General features: G+C 36.5%; 1 protein-coding gene across 1 annotated transcript in view; it reads right to left on the minus strand.

The window, feature by feature from the left end:
- The window catches only part of SPEF2 (sperm flagellar 2), a 374,057-nt gene that overhangs the window by 96,871 nt on the left and 258,850 nt on the right, over nt 1-18,336 (minus strand). The window contains 2 exon segments of the mRNA XM_074206967.1: nt 422-536; nt 6,666-6,675. Coding sequence (XP_074063068.1) covers nt 422-536; nt 6,666-6,675 — 125 coding nt within the window.

The raw sequence follows: 18,336 nt of genomic DNA on the forward strand, positions 1-18,336 counted from the left end.
GTTAAATTTCAGTATCTAAAAACCCCTCTTTCCTTCTTAGTTGCATACTTAAATCATTCTCATTGCATTTTCCCCATTTCTTTAAGTGTTCCCTTCAGCCTCCTTCTCTGGCTGGTGAATCTCCACAGTCTTTTTCCTTATTACATCTATACAACAGTTTTATTGATCCTCCTCATTACAGTTCTCCCTTTCCTATACTACTACATCCTCTTCTCAGGTTACAGTAAGATGTCAGTCAAGTCAGTTATTTGGCCTACTTTGACAAGAACAAGCATGGTATTGCATTATTCTCTTTGTAAATCTATTTGTTCTGATCTAGTGTTGACACAGGTTAACTAACCCTTTTTGGGATTCCTTTTGATTTGTCATTTTAATGAATATTTATTTGTTTTTCTATGAAAATGATACAGTTGTTATATACCTTCACATTGAAGGGCTGTAAGATATTCCTCCTTTATTTTCGATTTCAATTCAGTTGTCCTTTCTAGGTCCTCCTGTTCTTCTGGTGTTAGAGTTACAAGGGGTGTTTCTGGTGACTGAACTACAGAAGAAGTAAAATTTTTTGAGTAATTTTCAGTTATTCATAGAGTATATACATATATATCTACATGTGTTCTATGTATAAATAGCTATTAAATTATGAAATTCAACAGATATGTATTAAGCACTGCCATATAGCCTGGAGTCAGGAAGATCCATCTTCCAGAGTTTGAATCTGGTTTTAAACACTTCCTGGATATGTGACCCTGGGTAAGTCCCTTAATCCTATTTGCCTCAGTTTCCTCATTTGTAAATATGAACTGGAAAAGGAACTGCTCTAATATCTTTGTCAAGAAAAGCCCAAGTGGGGTCACCAAGAGTTGAACATGACCAAAAAAGAGAAGCAACTTCATGTGGTTGGTGCTTAGGGATATAAAGACAAAAACAAATCAGACCTTGACCTGAAAAAGTTTATATTCTAATGGTGGTAGTAGTGGCAGTTGGGAGGATGAATATCAATTTAGACTGAGTAGGAGAAGTTAGATGGTAAATTGGGCTGGGAAACAGGAACACTTATTTACATGAGTTCAAATTTGACCTCACATACTTCCTAGTTGTGTGACCCTGAGTAAGTCATTTAGCCCTGTTTGTCTCAGTTTCCTCATCTGTAAAATCAGCTGAAGAAGAAAATGGTATCTTTGCCAAGAAAACCCCAGATGGGCGATGGAGAGTTTGACAGAACTGAAACCACTTAACAACAACAGCAACATATATAGAGATAGAGAGTACTGACACCTGTGAGACAGTCAATAATTTAGATTTTATAGAGTGCCTTTAGGATTATAAAGCATTTGGCAAATTTTATCTCATTGTATCTGCACAGTAGTTCAGGGGCACTATTGTTATCTTTGTTTTACAGATGAGGAAGCTGAAGCACCTAAGGACCAAATGATTTGCCCTAGGTCATACAATAAATAAATATGTGAGGATGAATTTAAAGTTCTTGATTTCCAGTCCAGTACTCTATCTACTACTCTGACTGTTGAGTTGTTATGGTCATGTCTGACTCCTTATAACTCCATTTTGAGTTGTCTTGACAAAGATACTGGAATGATTTGTCATTTCCTTTTTCAGTTCATGTTATAGATGAGTAAACTCAGGGTTAAGTGATTTATTCAGGGTCACACAGCTAGTGTGTGTCTGAGGTCAAATTTGAACTCAGAACTCCAGGCCTGGTGTTTTAGCCACTGCATCACCTGGCTGCCCCACTGCATTATTTAGCTGTTTCTAATCAGAATTAGGAAAAACTTCATGGAGGAGCTGGGGCCTGAGTGAATCTTTTTTGGAAGACAAGGATTGAGGGAGGGAAACAGGAGTGGAGTTTATTGAGGAGAGTCTATGTGATTGCAGAAATGTAGGATATGACAAGTTGCGTTTGTATAAGAACTACTAGTATAATCTGAGTGGATGGTAGAGTTCAGGGAGGGATATAGTATGAAATAAGACAGGAAAGGTAGATAGGAGCCAGAATGCAAGGACCATTCACTGGAAAATTAGAAAGAAGGCATTTAAATTATTAGATAAATCTTATTAATTCTACTGACCATAGGTAATAATTTTCTACTCATACCTTGAATTTTGTTTGCCTGCTTCTGGTTTCTATATTCCAAGAATTATCTCAAAGTGAGTTTTGATTTTCTGCTAAAGAAATTCACTTCTTTCTACAGCTGACCATCCACTTCCAGAGAAAGAACATGTATCCTTCTTGCCCCATGTTCAGGTATCTTCCATTAATTGTTCTTTGTGCAAGACCAGTATACTAGGATGTTTCCTTGAGGCAGATCTTCTTATCTATCACCTTAATGGCCAAGCCTTTTGATGAATTAGGGAGCTTTATTTTTCTACTCCAAGGGAACTTCCCTGTCCTAAGATCCCCCATTGGAAGAAATTCAACTGTACAATACTTTTCTATCTAGTCTCTAAAGGGTGTGAAAACTTTTCTGCCCCAAAGGATCTTGGATCATTCCAGGCTTGAACAGTGATGCTGACAACTATATCCCCTTCAAAGTTGTACATCAATGGGGCTTTTCCACACATGATGGTTTAAATTATAGATTCAGAGCTTTCTGTGACTTCGGCTAAGAAGTAAGCTGCTGAATAATACTTATTCCTGTCTATCATTTCAGTAAATCTGACTTCATTCAAATAATAACACTCATTTAAGTTGTAATAAACAACAACTTGGGATTCAAACCCAAGCAGTCTATTTGACTGAAATCATATATTTTATCCTAGATAATGGAAAGCCATTGAAGATTTCTGGGCAGAGAAGTAACATGGTGAAGCATATGCTTTAGGAAGATTTATGTAATCAATTAGATCTCTGGAAGATGGATTAGAGTTGAAGAAACAAATTAGGAATTTTGTTATATAATAATCCAAGTGAGAGACAATAAGGACTTGAACTAGGGGTGGTATCAACAAAAGTTGAAAAAAAAAGCTGAAAAGATGTCTGTTGTACAATTGTAGGATAAATGGCAAATAAAGAATTGAACATGAGAGAAAAAAAGAAAGGGTGATTCTGATGCTATATATATATATATATATATATATATACATAAATGTATGTATATTTGGAATATATATGTATTTATATAAATACTATAAAGCTGTAAACATATAAATATATAATAAAATACTATATATACTCATAAGTTTACAGACTATACAAATTATTCTGAAGTTATAGGTCAATATGCATTTATGTTTATGCATATGTGTTTATATATATAATACACATATATTTACATCTTTAATATCATAATGAAATATGTATGCAAAATTTTTTTTATTTTTATTTTTTTAGGTTTTTGTATGGCAAATGGGATTAAGTGGCTTGCCTAAGGCCACACAGCTAGGTGATTATTGAGTGTTTGAGACCAGATTTGAACCCAGGTACTCCTGACTCCAGGGCCGGTGCTTTATCCACTGCATCACCTAGCTGCCCCAAAATATATTTTAAGTCTAGAGGCAGCAAGAAGATAATAGAGTGGGCAAGTCACATAATCTTTTCTTTCCAGAGTCTCCACATCTGTAAAATGGAGATAATAGTTCCTCTCTCCCAGACTATGAGGATAAAATGAGATCATAAATCCATTTTAATGTTAGAGAATAAAAAATGTCTTTGAATCCTAGTTACGTCAAGATGAAAGTCTAAAGGACGGCCTATAGACCACTCATGTTAAATGGTATGAGCTCTCACAGAATAGTGTCACACTTCATTTGTGTTTATCCTCTTAATATCTTTTACTATTATTTTGATTTTAGAATGGAATTCTCCAAAAATGTTATCTTAAGCATCATAAACTGAATCAATGAATCTTTTCTCATTGATTCAGGATTTTCTTTATGAGCATTGGTTCTGCTCACTAATGATGTTTGTCCTTCATTCTCAAAGAAGACCTTAACATCAAGGAAGTGATGCCATGACAAAAACATGTGAATTAGAATTGAGTGTGTGTGTGTGTGTGTGTGTGTGTGTGTGTGTGTGTATGTGGGAGACGGCTATGCTAAGTCACCAGTCTCACTTTCTCCTCCAGAATCATCTGGGTCTAGTGACCAAATATGAAGCAGCATGATTGGAAATGGCTCAGGATGTAGGGCAATCAGGGTTAAATAACTTGCTCAAAGTCACATAGCTAGTAAGTGTCAAAGGCTGAACTTGAACTCCCATCTTCCTGATTCCAAGGCCAGTGTTTTATCTACTGCTTCATGAAATTTCTAAAATGTGTAAATCTATTTGTCCATTAGCAAAATGGGCTCAAGTGGTACAAATTTAATATTTACTATGTGTGATATATGTGTATATGTGTGTGTTTGTGTATGTGTGTTTTAATAGTTTTTCAATGTATTCTCTTGCTTTTCAGTATCCTTTTGGGTCTTTTTTTGGGAGTCACACCTTTGAATTATCTACTAATGTGTTTGGACATAAGAACTAGATCAAGTTAGAAATCCAGATAAAAGGCTGCTAGGTGGCACAGTGGATAGAGCACTGGTCCTGGAGTCAGAAGTACCTGAATTCAAATGCAGCCTCAGACACTTAATAATTACCTAGCTGTGTGGCCTTGGGCAAGCCACTTAACCCCATTGCCTTGCAAAAAAGAGAAAGAAATCCAGGTAAATAGTAAGAGCAAGTGACCTTGAGTGACTCTCCTCTAAGTACAATATTTCATTCAGTGCCATCTATTTTCATTGTTCACAGGTTTGCTGACTTTTCAACTTCTTGACTATACTAGGATAAAATAGATTTCAGGAAACATTTCAGGTATGTGAAGTATTATTATATTAATATTGACAATTGTTTTTGGAATAGGCTGCAAATGATTTGGATCTGAGATCAACTTCCTTTTACTGATGTAATTTGGCAAATTTTTTATGTGAGAAATCCCTCAGTGCTTGGTTTCCACAGGGTGTAAGAGAAGGCTGTTAGTTAAGATATACATCGCAAAAACTGGGATCTGTCAAAGTCTACATGCAGGAATGTGGGAATTTGACAAAAGGGAAGATAGAGGAATTGACCCTAACCAATCAGGGAGAGGTCTTGCAACCTGACCTGGAGATGCAGGACCTGAGAACAGACCAAAGCCTGCTCCAACCAATAATTAGGTTCAAGCATCACAATTCACATGCCTACTGTGACAATTGAGGCTCAACAGCATAACATGTGTCATATAAAAAGGGAGAGGGAACATATTAAGATGGGCATGGGATGGACATATTGATTAGATTGTACCCCTGATGATTCAGACCAATGGCTGACTCAGAGGGGAGGAGAAATTGTATATAAAATTAGATATCAACACAATTTAGGGCTTTTCCCAGACTGGGGAAATTGCCCATTCTTGCAGGGATATTAATTAATAATACTATTTAAGCACTATTTAAGCAATTTAAGCAATTTTTATTATCACTGGTTATTTCTAACATTTTATAAAGTCTTAAAAAATTTCTTGGGGGCTAGGCTATTGAAACACAAGTTAATTTGATCAGAGTGACTAGCCAGTATATATGAGAGTCCATTCTTGAAACCAGATCATCCTGACTTTGTGAGACCAGCTTTCTATTCATCAACCTGGGTTGCTTCTTGATAAAAGGATTGAATATATAAACGTGTTCCCAGAATTAAGAAGTTTGATAAATCTGAAGTGTGATTCATTAACACTACTTATACTCATTTATCTCTTCCACCATCCATTGGCAATGTTAAGATTTGGGGTAAGTGGTCTTTGAAATCTTTTGCATTCCAAAAGACAAACATAGAGATCCACGTGTCTGCATAGAAAGCATTCAGTTTTTGAAATTAAATGATTAAGGATGGGGAAAATGGGATTAATAAGAATAGTAAAAATAATAATCAGTTTCCACAGTATTTTAAGGCTTGCAAAGCACTTTACATATACTATGTAATTTGAGAACTAAGAATGAATACAAATAAGTACTTAGAACCTGTGACCATGGACAGGCTAAGCCCAGAAGCAGAGAAATTTGCAAATGATAAATTCAACAATAGGGATTAAAAATGGTGCACAGAATAGGGAAGAGATAAAAGCTTTGATTGAGGCTAACTGTATGATATTAATAAACGGCAAAGAAAAAGCAGAATTATTCAACTTTGGGGGCACAGTGGATGGAGTGTGGAGACTAGAGTCAGAAAGAATTTAAAACCGGTCTAGGACACTTGATAGCTATGGGACCTTGGGCAAGTTACTTACTTCCTGTTTGCCTCAATTTCCTCATCTATAAAATGGGGGAAATAATAGTGCCTATGTTATAGGGTAGTTGTGAGGACCAAATGAGATAGAGTGCTTAGAACATTATCTGTTACAGAAAAAGCACAATAAAATTGTTAGCTATTATTATTATCCTAAAATTGGAAAGAATACAATGAAAATCATTGGAAGGGAATATAAGTCCAAGGTAGATGAAAAGATGGTAAGAATAGTCACTGTAAATACATTTTTGGGAGGGGTGGAGTCAAGATGGTGGCAAGAGAACAGCCTTTCCTAGGAGAGCTCTCCAAAATATTTCAAAAACCTAAAAATTATGACTCTAACTAAATTTTTGAGAGACAGAACCCAAGAAAGATCTAGTGAGGCAAATCTCCAGTCAAAGGTAACCTGGAAGACCATGGGAAGGCTCTGTTCCATGGGGCTAGAGGGGGCAGCAGCACAGCTAGGATCAACATGACAGAGCAAAGGAGTTCCAGCCTTCCAGGAGCAGCCCTTAGGGCACCTGGGTCCCTTGGAGCTCTGCCTCCTGGCAGGAGAAGCCATTTCCTGACCTGTCAACCCAGGGAGGCCCAAGCACAACTTGGAAGATCAGCATGGAAACCTCTGTCAGAGCAAGTGTGAAATCCAGACCAGCATGGCCCTCCTCAGCACAGCTGTGGCCCTCAATGCTGCCCAGATCCTAGGAAACAGAAGCATGCCCACAGAGCCACCTAGCAGGGAGCCTCCTGGCAGCTGCTCCAGAGCATTCAGCCCACAGAAGGTTGGGGGTAGGGGGTAGACTGTCAAGGTCTCTCCTCTGTCCCTGGGACAACACTCTGGGGCTTTGTTCATATTCAGACCCTGGTCACAATTTGGGGCACCATACTGTTATAGAGCAGGGACCCTCTTCACAGCCCTGGGGCAGAGGGGTATGCTTGTGGTTATCCACAGACTAGAGCATAGCCCAGGAGAGCAGTCAGAGCCTTTCATAAGACTTTGAAGAAACTGAGGTCCTTTTGGAGGTATCTCAATAATACTCAAAATTTCAGGAAGCACCCCCAAAACCAACAAACAGGCTAGGGAAATGAGATAACATAAAGAAAGGAACTTGACCATAGACCATTACTTTGGTACCATGAAGTAACAAATCACAAACACAGAGGAAGAGAAAGTCCAAGCCTCTGCATTTAAAGACTCCAAGAAATATAGGAATTGGTCTCAGTCTATCTCAGAGTTCAAAAAAAAAATTTGAAAATCAAATAAGGGAGATAGAGGAAAAATTGGAAAGAGAAGTGAGAGAGATGCAGGAAAAACATGAAAACCAAGTTAGCAGCTTAAAGGTGATCCAAAAAAACTTCTGAAGAAAATAACATGTTAAAAAAATCAGTTTAGGTCAAATGGAAAAAGCAGTCCAAAAAGTTAATGAGGAGATATATATACGTTAAAAAGCAGAATTGGCCAGGTGGAAAAGAAGATAAGAAAGCTCTCTGAAGAAAACAACTCCTTCAATGTAGAATGGAGCTAAAGGAAGCTGATGACTTTGTGAGGAATCAAGACACAATAAAAAATATCAAAAGAATGAAAAACTAGAAGAAAATGTGAAATATCTCATCGAAAAAAACAACTGACCTGGAAAACAGATCCAGAGGAGACAATTTAAAATTATTGGGCTACCTGAAAGTCATGATCAGGAAAAGAGCCTGGACTTCATTTTTAAAGAATTTCTACAGGAACATTTCCCTGATTTCCTAGAAGCAGAGGGTAAAATAGAAATTGAAAAAAAATCCACCGATCTTCTCCTGAAAGAGATCCAAAAAAACAACCCCCAAGAATATTGTAGCCAAGTTCCAGAACTCCCAAGTCAAGGAGAAAATATTAGAAGCAGCCAGAAAAGACACAATTCAAATATCATGGAGCTACAGTTAGGATCACACAGGACTTATCACCATCCGCATTAAGGGCTTGCAGAGCTTGGAATATAATATTCTGGAAGTCAAAAGAGCTTGGAATGCAACTGAGAATCAACTACCCAGCTAAACTGAACCTCCTCTTCCAGGGAAAAAGATGGACTTACAATGAAACAGGGGAATTTCAAATGTTCCTGCTGTAGGGGTGGCTAGGTAGTGCAGTGGATAGAGCACTGGCCAGTCAGGAGTACCTGAGTTCAAATCCAGGCTCAGACATTTAATAATTACCCAGCTGTGTGACCTTGGGCAAGTCAATTAACCCCATTTGCCTTGGGAAAAAACCCTAAAAAAATAGTAAATAAAATAAATCAAATGTTCCCACTGAGACAGCCAGAACTGAACAGAAAATCTGATCTTCAAGTACAGGACTCAGGTGATGCATAGAGAGGGTGGATGAGAAGGGTAAATTATGAGGGACTTAATGATGATAAACTGCCATGTATTCCTGCATGGGAATATGATACTGATAATACTCATATGAATCTTCTCATTTATTAGAGCAGTTAGAAGGAGCATATATAGACAAAGCACAGGAGGGAGCTGAATTTGAAGGTATAGTTTATTGTAAATCAATGTGTGAAAAGGAAATGTACTGAGAGAAATGGAAAGGAAAGGTAGAAAAGACTAAGGGATTTCATATAAAAGAGTCAAGAAATAGTTTTTTCAGTGGTATGGAAGGGGGAAAGGTGAGGAGGAATGAGGGAGTCTTCATTCTCATCAGAAATGGCTGATTTAATAGGGCATAGAAATCTAGAAGGAAAGGGTATGGGAGAAAGGGAACAGGGGGAGAGGAGGGGAGATGTAGGTGATAGAGGAGAGGGTAGATCATGAAAGAGGATAGTCAGATATAACATTTTCTTTTTTACATTTTGCAAGGTGGTGGGATTGGGTGGCTTGTCCAGGACCATGTGACTGGGTGGCTGCTGGGTCTCTAGGGTGGGATGTAGGTTTGGGGCCTCCTGGCCCCAGGACTGGTGCTCTGTGTACTGCACCACTCAGCTGCCTCAAAGCACACATTTGAAGAGGGAAAGAGTGAAAGGAGAGAGAAACTATAATAGATGGTAGTGGGGAGGAAAGGATGGAGGGAATTACAGTCAGCAACTGTGGAAAATTTTCCACAGCAACTCTGGAAAAATATGGGAGTAACTTCTCTGATGGACTTTTGATAAAGAATGCAATCCACCCTAGAGACAGAGCTGATGGTATTGGAACACACATTGAAGCACATTGTTTTTCTCTTTCTTTCACTTTCTTTCTCAGGATTTTTATTTTTTTGTAGGGGAGCAGGAATTGTTTACTCTTACAATAAGAATATTTTAGTAATGTGTAAATAAGTAAGAAAGTAAATTTTTATCTCACTCTAGGACCAGTGAAGTTACATGAGGGATACTTAAAGGGTACTTATGTTATATTGTTATAACCATTTGCCTTTAATCCTTGGGAACTAGAGGAAAATTTGTCATCTTGAATATCAAAGAAACAATTCAGATGTGTCTCAGGATAGTAATATGATTCTGGAAAGAGGGCATACTTTATTCAAAATAAAATAGGAAAATAGTGCAAGGGGAGAGAAAAGAAGAGGAATATTATGAAGAAGGTTATATAGAAAAAAAACTCAGACCCATGAGTTGTGTTTTTTTTGGTTGTTGTATTGTTTGGGGTGGGGTAAGAATCATGTTAGAAAATATTTGGATGATAATCAATAGCTAGAAACAGAAGCTTTCATATCATCAAAATACTATAGACCATCTAGACATAGAGGAATGGTATTTTATAGTAGTGATTAGTGATGGGTAACTTCAGTTCTCTCTCTCTCTCTCTCTCTCTCTCTCTCTCTCTCTCTCTCTCTCGATCCCTGGGTCTGGAGCCAGGAAGATCTCAGTTCAAATTCAGCCTCAGAAATTTACTAGTTCTATTACTCTAGGCAATACCCATAATCTCTGTTTGCCTCAGTTTCCTCATAGTAAGATGGGGATATGATCATAACAACTACCTCTCAGGCTTATTGTGAAGATCAAATGAGAAAATATTTCAAAAACTATCAAAAGCCCTCAAGGAACAGTGAAAACAGTTAATACTTTCTTTTTTCAACTTGCTGTAATGATGATTCATTGTAACCTTAAAAAATGGATAGTTACTTTTGGAGAGGAACTTCTATTTTCCATCTGATCTTCAGATTAGTAGAGAGAAGTTGATTCAAGGCTTTGATAAATTGAAGACATCAGACACCGAAGAACTGTACTTAAGAGAACTTGTATATATGATTGCTGATTCATTGTCAGCAGTTACTGAAAGGTTATGGTAGATGTCATAGGATGGAAAATGGGCAAATGACCTCATTTTTCAAAAATAGGGAAGAGGCTTCTGTGGAAGAAGGTTGTGGGAGAAAGAATAGGAAAAGAAAGAAGGGTTTTAACTGAATAATAAGAAGGAAATTACATGGACAAGTGTAATGTTGCTAGAAACTTCAAAATATAGTCAACCTGAAAAAATTAGGATCTAAAATTATTAGAATCATTTGATAGAATAAAATCTAGTAAGCTAAATCTTGATGAGAATAATTGTAATGTCATACCCTTAGATACTAGAAATGTAAATAAATACAAGAAAAACAAAATTCAGACATTCAATTCAGTTAAGGCAATATAACATGTAAAAGGATTCTAAAAGTTGGGGCTGAATGTTGGAAAAAGAGAGAAAATACCCTTGTGAAGGCATGGTGGAAGATGTAGTAATAGCATGGCAACTATATTCTGTATGGGTCAACCATTTTGAAATCTTGAGCATGAAATTGAAGTCCAAAGAGGCATAGCCTCTGTTTTTCCTACTTGCAAATTTAAAGCAAGATATATTGAAAAAGAAAAATTAATTGGGTAATGAACAGATGACTAAAGAGACGGTACCTGGGAATGAAACTTGGACTGTTGGATCATGACTTACAGTATAGGGTTTACAGATTCTTAGCTGGAGATTGATTATACCTAACAAAATTTGGAAATAATATATTTGCCAGAGTTTTTGCAAATCTATTCAAAAGTGCTTTAAATTAGAAAGGAAGGGAGAAGGAGATTGTCTTTGTATATCCTGACATACAATATTAGAGAATCAGACACAAAGAAGGAAGAATAGCAAGGAGGACATTTGCAAATTTACAGGTGATAAGGACCCCAAGTGGTAAAATCCATAGTTTTAAGAGTCTAATCACAAATGCCCAAAGTTTAGACAAAAGACAAGAGCTACTAGAGATCCCAACACAAAAAAGAAATCTGATTTCCTGGATTTCATTGCAACATGATAGTGTGAATACCTTGACAACCATTGCTCTGTGTGGGTATACCTTACTTATTCAAAAGGAACAGAATAGATAGAAGGGGAGCAATTGGAGTGAAGTTCTACACTCACATGAGTAAATTTAGGAACCCAGAGGGGAAAGCACAATGCAGAGTATTCAAGTAAATGTCAAAGGAGGGGGAAACAGAAATTATTTTGTCTTTGGAGTATCTTATAGACCACTATAGACAGAAAGAAGAATAGATGAGTTTAGAAAACAATATTTGTGGAGGCATGAGCTAGTAATGATGGAGAACTCCAATTATCCCAACATCTGCTGGAGCTCTCTGTCAGATGTAAATCAACTAATTGACATGCTTTAGGGAAGACTTTGTTCTTCAAAAGAGGAGTATTTGATTCACACTGCCTGTGGGGGGGTGGGGGGGAGGGACTGGTTGTGGTAGACTAAATTATGGGAATCCTGGGAATAAGTGACATTATATCCTATAATTCATAAAGAAGAGTCAATCAGAGTAGGTCTTGAGATTCTATAAAGGCATAGAGAGGAATAAAGAAACAACCATAGTTGACTCGAACACTTTCCTTAAAATGGAAGTCCAGGGAGGATTTAGATGAAGGGGTTTCATGGACTGAATGATCTACTAGGGTAGGTTGTTGGAGAATAAAGGAAGGAAAAAACCCTCAAGATCAAGGAACAGAACCTGGAAAGAAATAAAGGAATGGTTTAAAAAAAATCACAAGATTGGTGAAGACACAACTTGACAAGCAGTTTTGACAAGATTTGAGGGTTTTAGTAACTCAAGCTCAGTGAGTCAACAATATGACATGGTAGCTGAAAAAATCCATTAAGTGATGAATTATGCATTAAGTGATGTATCATGTCTAGTCCAAATTAAATTCTCCCCTGATGTGTTGTCATGTAGGATTGTTTTAGTTCTGGTCATCACCTTTTAGGAATGTTAACTATCAAGACTTAGGAGTTAATATGATAGCTATTTTTAAATTAATCATATGGAACAGGGGTTGGGTTTTTAGTGCTTTGCTTCATTGGGTAGTACTAGAAATAATAAGCAAAAGCTGCAAGACAGATTTGAATTTGACATAAAGACGTGCCAACAACCGGAGATATGCAAAAATGGATTGGGTGAGGACTTAAAATGCGGATGGATGACTACTTTTCAGGAGTGTCATGAAGATAATTTCCTAAGAATAGGTTGGGCTACATAGCCACATAGGTCTTTTATACTTTGGGAGTCTTATTCTGTGAGTGAAGATAGACTTTTTTAATTGTTTAACACTGTACTCTAGTTGAGTCTAGTTGAAAGCTGTGTGACTGCTTAATTCATTTCAGTTTCACTTTTCTCATCTGTAAATACTTGTTCTACTTTTCAGTTGTTGCGAGCAAAATATTCTATAAATTTCAAACAAAGAAAAAGTGACATTCTATGTCCCAGTTAATATGGCATTTCGAGGTATTGGTATTTCCTCTAATGGTACAGATGACAATGCATGCAGGTCTTTTCACTCCATGCAGCTATAGCCATAGTCTTTCATAAATCCACCCAATGTACTGTAGAAGACTTCCCCTGTGTGTTTTATATCACATGGGTATCATTTTATCACTTGGCTCTAATTCTTATCCATTATTCTATCTATACAACAAGTATTTATTTTCTAAGTTTTCTTAAAAGTGTATGGTTTCTAACAGAAAAACACTATAGAAAATAGATTCTTTTTTGGAATACTAACCTTTTTTCTTTCCTTCTAATTTTTTCTTTTTGCCTTTAGCAGCTTGCTGAGGAGATTTTTCTTTTGTTTCATCTGGCTTTTCTTTTTCTTCTTCTACTTTCCTCAAATGTATTTCAGTATTTACCTAGAAATGATATTATTTCATTGAAATTTGAAATTTTGTTTTGTTTGGCTTTAATGGTCAAAAAATTTTCTAATTTTTTTTTTGTTTAAAGTGATGGATGAGGAAGAAAGAGAACAATTATGAGACTTTGTAGCTGTCCTGCTGGGGCCTAGGGTCAATGTTTTTAAGCAGGAGAAGCATATAAACATTGCTAATATAGAGGTGAAACTGATTTCTTGCAACAAAATTTCCTGAATTGTAAATTGTCCTTGTCTTGAGGCAGGAGAAAGTACACAAGATTCTTTCAGGAGGGATTCTAAACAATGTTCAAGTTATTATTTCCAGTAAATAACCTCTCTCTATATATACACACATTTCTCTGTCTCTTTTACTGTCTGTGTCTGTTTCTCCTATATCTTTTTCTGTTTTTAGCATTATCTCCATTTACCTCTAATTTTCATATTCAGTATTTTTTACAGTGCAGTGATAGTGCATTTAACAATTTGGTTAAGTGTTTCTCACTCAAGGGAAGCTGATGTTTTACTTCCCTAGTTCTTTAGTACTACCAAAAATGTTGTTCTCTGTAGTGGAATTTCCTTTCCATCTTGGTTTCCTTAGGATATATGGTTAGAAGTCATGATTCTGAGTCCAAGGGGATTAACATTTTAGATATTTTAGAGCAAAATTTCAAATTACCTTCCTGAATGGTTGGCCTAATTTATAGTTCCATCATGTATATTACTATGACTATATTTCTGTATTGTACTCAAAATTTACATTTCCATCTTTTGCCATCTTTTCCAATTTGTTGGAAGGTGAAATCTTCAAATTGTTTTAATTTACATTTTATTATCATGTCTTTTGAGAACTGTTTTTATAGATTATATTTGAAAAATGCTGTTCTGGACCATTGTAGCAAAACCAAATAGCTAATAGGACCCAACCACCTTTTATATTACTTCCATGTGAAAATGGATTTCAGATTCAATTCTGGAAAAAAAAATAAATCAGTTTAGATTAAACTTTTTCTTTTTTTGGAACCCTATTAATATTTATAGTTTGTACCACATAATTAGACACTTAATTATTCTCTACTTAGTCTTATCTCTCAAAAAAATTGTATGTTCCCTGAGATCAGAAACTGATTTCAAATGCTTAGAATGGGTGCCCAATAAATACATGCTGATAAATTTATTTTTCAGTATTGTACAGCATTCATTTCATGTCTGTTCTTAGTGAAACATTGTTACATATAGAATAGTTTTTAGGAATTGAATGAATTTTCCTTGAGATCAAGTCCTTTTTTTTTTTTAATTGAATCCTTTGGGCAACCTAATGAAGTCTATAGATCCCCACTCAGAATAATGATTTTAAATAAAACAATGAAACACATATAAGTACAAAGGAAAACAATTATACATGTATATAAACACACATATTAAATAAGTTCACATATTCAAACTTAAGAATTCATTTTAGTAACCTTTTGGATATAAATGCATTTCAACTTCAAAACCGTCTTTTCCAATTCTTGGTAAACTGAAGGTGGCTAGTATTTGTCCTATAAAATGTAGGCAATTCATTTTCCAACTAGCTAAAGAAAAACATGACAAGCTAGTAATTTTGTTTTAAATCTGATATTTCTGCTTTGTCAACATCTCTGTGATGATGATCATAATAACGATTATTATCATCTTCATTTTCCTAGGCTGTTTGCCTCAAGGTCTCTAGGTCCCTTTCAAAATTAAAATGAAAAAGCAATATCTTTAGTTACCTAAATAATACGATGGGTAAAGACTTTGTGAAAAGTTATTTTCATGTGTTGATAGTTTAATTTGTTTCTTTGAAATCATTTTGTACTGGCTAATTAGAATAATGTTTTGCCAAAATTAAAACAACATACAAAATGGGCAACTACTGGCTGGAAAATCACATGTGTTGAATTGTGTTATTGTTGTTTTCTTCTGGATTTGTTTTGATCTTCTCTGTCACCATAGTATCTTTCTATGATCAGGACATCCCCCTACCCCCCCTCATTTTCTAGCCTATTTTATGACTTTTAAAATTGAACTCTGGCCCTAGGGTACAGAGGGAATTGTGTTAAGACCCCTGAGAAGGGTGGGTGAAGAGGGAGGTAGAAGGGGCTGGGGAGAAGGGGAAGTTGGGTAGGTGTGGCAGGTAAGGGGGTGAGGACAGGGAACTAGGGATAAGGGGGACTGGGGGAAGAGGGGTTGGTAGGGGGCTGGAAGGAAAGGGGAGGTGACAGGGGGTTAAGGGAAGGAGGGAGTAGAGGTGGCAGATGCTGGTGGGGAAAGGAGGGCAGGCATGTGGCAAAAGGAGAGACAGGAGGAATGAGGAGTAGGAGGTGGCAGGGTGGAAGGAGGGAAGTAGCAGATGAGGAAAGAGGAGATGGTGGGGTTGGGGTGGAGCAGGAAGAAGTTATTAGATACAATTTTGCACTGTACTGGGCTCCCCTTTTCCCAAATGAGACTGACTTTTCTTCAGTCCTTATAAATTACCTTGGATTGTAAAATTGTTTCACCCAATCTTTTGTGGGTTCTGTTGCTCCAGAATTCATTTTGAAGAATGATTTAAAAGTTATTTCAAAGGAAACTAGAGAGAGAACTCAGATAATTTCCTACCTTTTCTCTACCATTCTAGTTCCACCTCCCCAAATATTCAATTACCATAACTTGAACAGCACTGATTCTAAAAGATCCTGTAGCAATTAACTAAAATTAAATTAATCTCTTTTGGAGCAGGAAGGATCTCTTTTATCAGCTTCTAATGGTCAATGCTTCCACTAGTTTCCCTAGCTTCCCTTTAGGATCAAATGAGTTGGTGAAGTGACTTCCTACAAGTCTTGCAGCTAGAACACAGAGCTAGTACACAAAACCAGGTCTTTTGTCCAAAAATCCACTGGTTTTTCCCACCATAGCATATGATGATGATGATGATGATGATGATGATGATTTTGTAATTGAACATCCCTTCTATCATCCCTATGATTTATTTGACTGTAAGAAATAATAAATGAAATTAGCCAAGACTCTCTGCATTACAGGACATATATAAAAAGGAGGACTGACTAAGGAGAGAAAGATTCCTCTCTTTCTACTCTGCTGAACCTTATCCTTATTGTTAATAAATATTGATTGGATGACACTTCACTGTCACTGGCACTGGGTTTAAGTGTTGGGCATATAATGATGCTTAAGATGTAGTCCTAGATCTTAAGGAGCTTACAGGCTAATTGGGGAGGCAGCTCATATATAAAGCTAGAGAATACTACAAAGTAAAAGAAGCTTAGTGCTAAATGAATGTTAGAGTGATTGTGTGACACCAATATCCAGAGGAGGAAGAAGTTAGAGAGACCTGGGATGGTTGGAGCAGATTTCTGGAAGAAACAGAACTAGGGTTGTAACTGAAGTTAGGACAGAATTTAGATGGGCTGAAAGGGTTAATTCAATTGATTCCAAGAAGGGAGAATTGTGAGAGGAAGGAAAAGGTAGATAATGATGTGCTTGTCAAGACTGCAGAGCAATACTATCTATCCATCTTTATTTTTATTTTACTTTATTTTATTTTATTTTGCTTGGCAAGAGCTAAAGATTTGAATATGGGAACAGGACTAAAGTTGAAGAAAGACCTTAATGTTAAATTGCTGAAGACCTTGATTACTCTTCAAGGGGAGTGAATACATATATGATGTATATCAAACATGGAATAATAAAGGATAAGAGTTCTGGACTTATAATCAGGAAGAAGTGGTTTCAAATCCTGTCTGTGGCACTTATAAGCTGTATGACTCTGGATAAATCTTTTAATCTTTCTCAAATTTTACTTTTCTCATCTGTGAAATAGAAATAATAGCAACTATTTGATTGGATTGTTTGGAGGCTAAAACTGAGATGATAAAGTGTCTGCCAGACTCTCTCCCTCTCTACCTCCTTACACACACACACACACACACACACACACACACACACACACACACACACACACAAATGAAAAATATATGTGTATATACATACATAATATGTATGTATACATATATGTCTATACACATATATTTGTATATATGTAAATCTATTAAACACATACATCTATGTATATCTATCCATCCATCCATCCATTCATTCTTGCTCTCTCTCTCTCTCTCTCTCTCTCTCTCTCTAATTGTTAATTTTCTGGCAATAGTGTACAGGAAGAATTGGAAAAGGGAAAGATTGAAGGAAGGAGACCAGTCAGTTAGGAGAACAATTCCACTGAAAGTGAAGTGATGAGGGCCTGAAGTTGAAGGCATTGGTTGCCAGAGGGATTTGGACCTTATCTTGTTGGCAAAAAGGAACTATTGAAAATCTTCTCTCTTATTCTCATCCTATCTATTGAACAATAGAAAGAGATCCCTTGGTTTTCATTTCTAATAAGAGGGAACTTAAGCTAAGGACAAGTGTTACCTCGTGTTTCCTTAGGGTCACTTTTCCCACCCCATATTTATTTCTTTTCTCTGTCTTAGTTGTCTGAGGGCAAAGAGCCTGGAGAAACCTCTTCTACTTAGAACACACGCTCTAAGTGATTATGCATAAAATCAAAGGCCATGGAACTTACTATGTGGTTTACTGCTGAATTTGCATTCTGCCATACAGTCATGACTATCTTCTCATCTGCTTCATATTTGAGTTCGACGGAATCAATGCAGTTATCAGTCCTGCCTCTTTTCGGGAATACTTTACGCTTGCTTATCATTCCATCAGGAGAGGGAGCTCTTCGGGGAACTATAGGGATTCTTAGTCAACAGAAAAGGTAGATTGCTTAGCTTTGATCCTAAATTTCCATTTTCATAACTAGATGTTTTTGTGACTTTACCTACTATACATTCACTTTTTTTCTTTTTTTCTTTTGAGTCTGAGTTTCTTTATTTGACCCAGACCAAAAATACAGATGCTACTTACAGGGTGACTCCAATATTGATCAT

Source organism: Macrotis lagotis, chromosome X, assembly GCF_037893015.1.
Source record: "Macrotis lagotis isolate mMagLag1 chromosome X, bilby.v1.9.chrom.fasta, whole genome shotgun sequence".
Taxonomy (NCBI): Eukaryota; Metazoa; Chordata; class Mammalia; order Peramelemorphia; family Peramelidae; genus Macrotis; species Macrotis lagotis.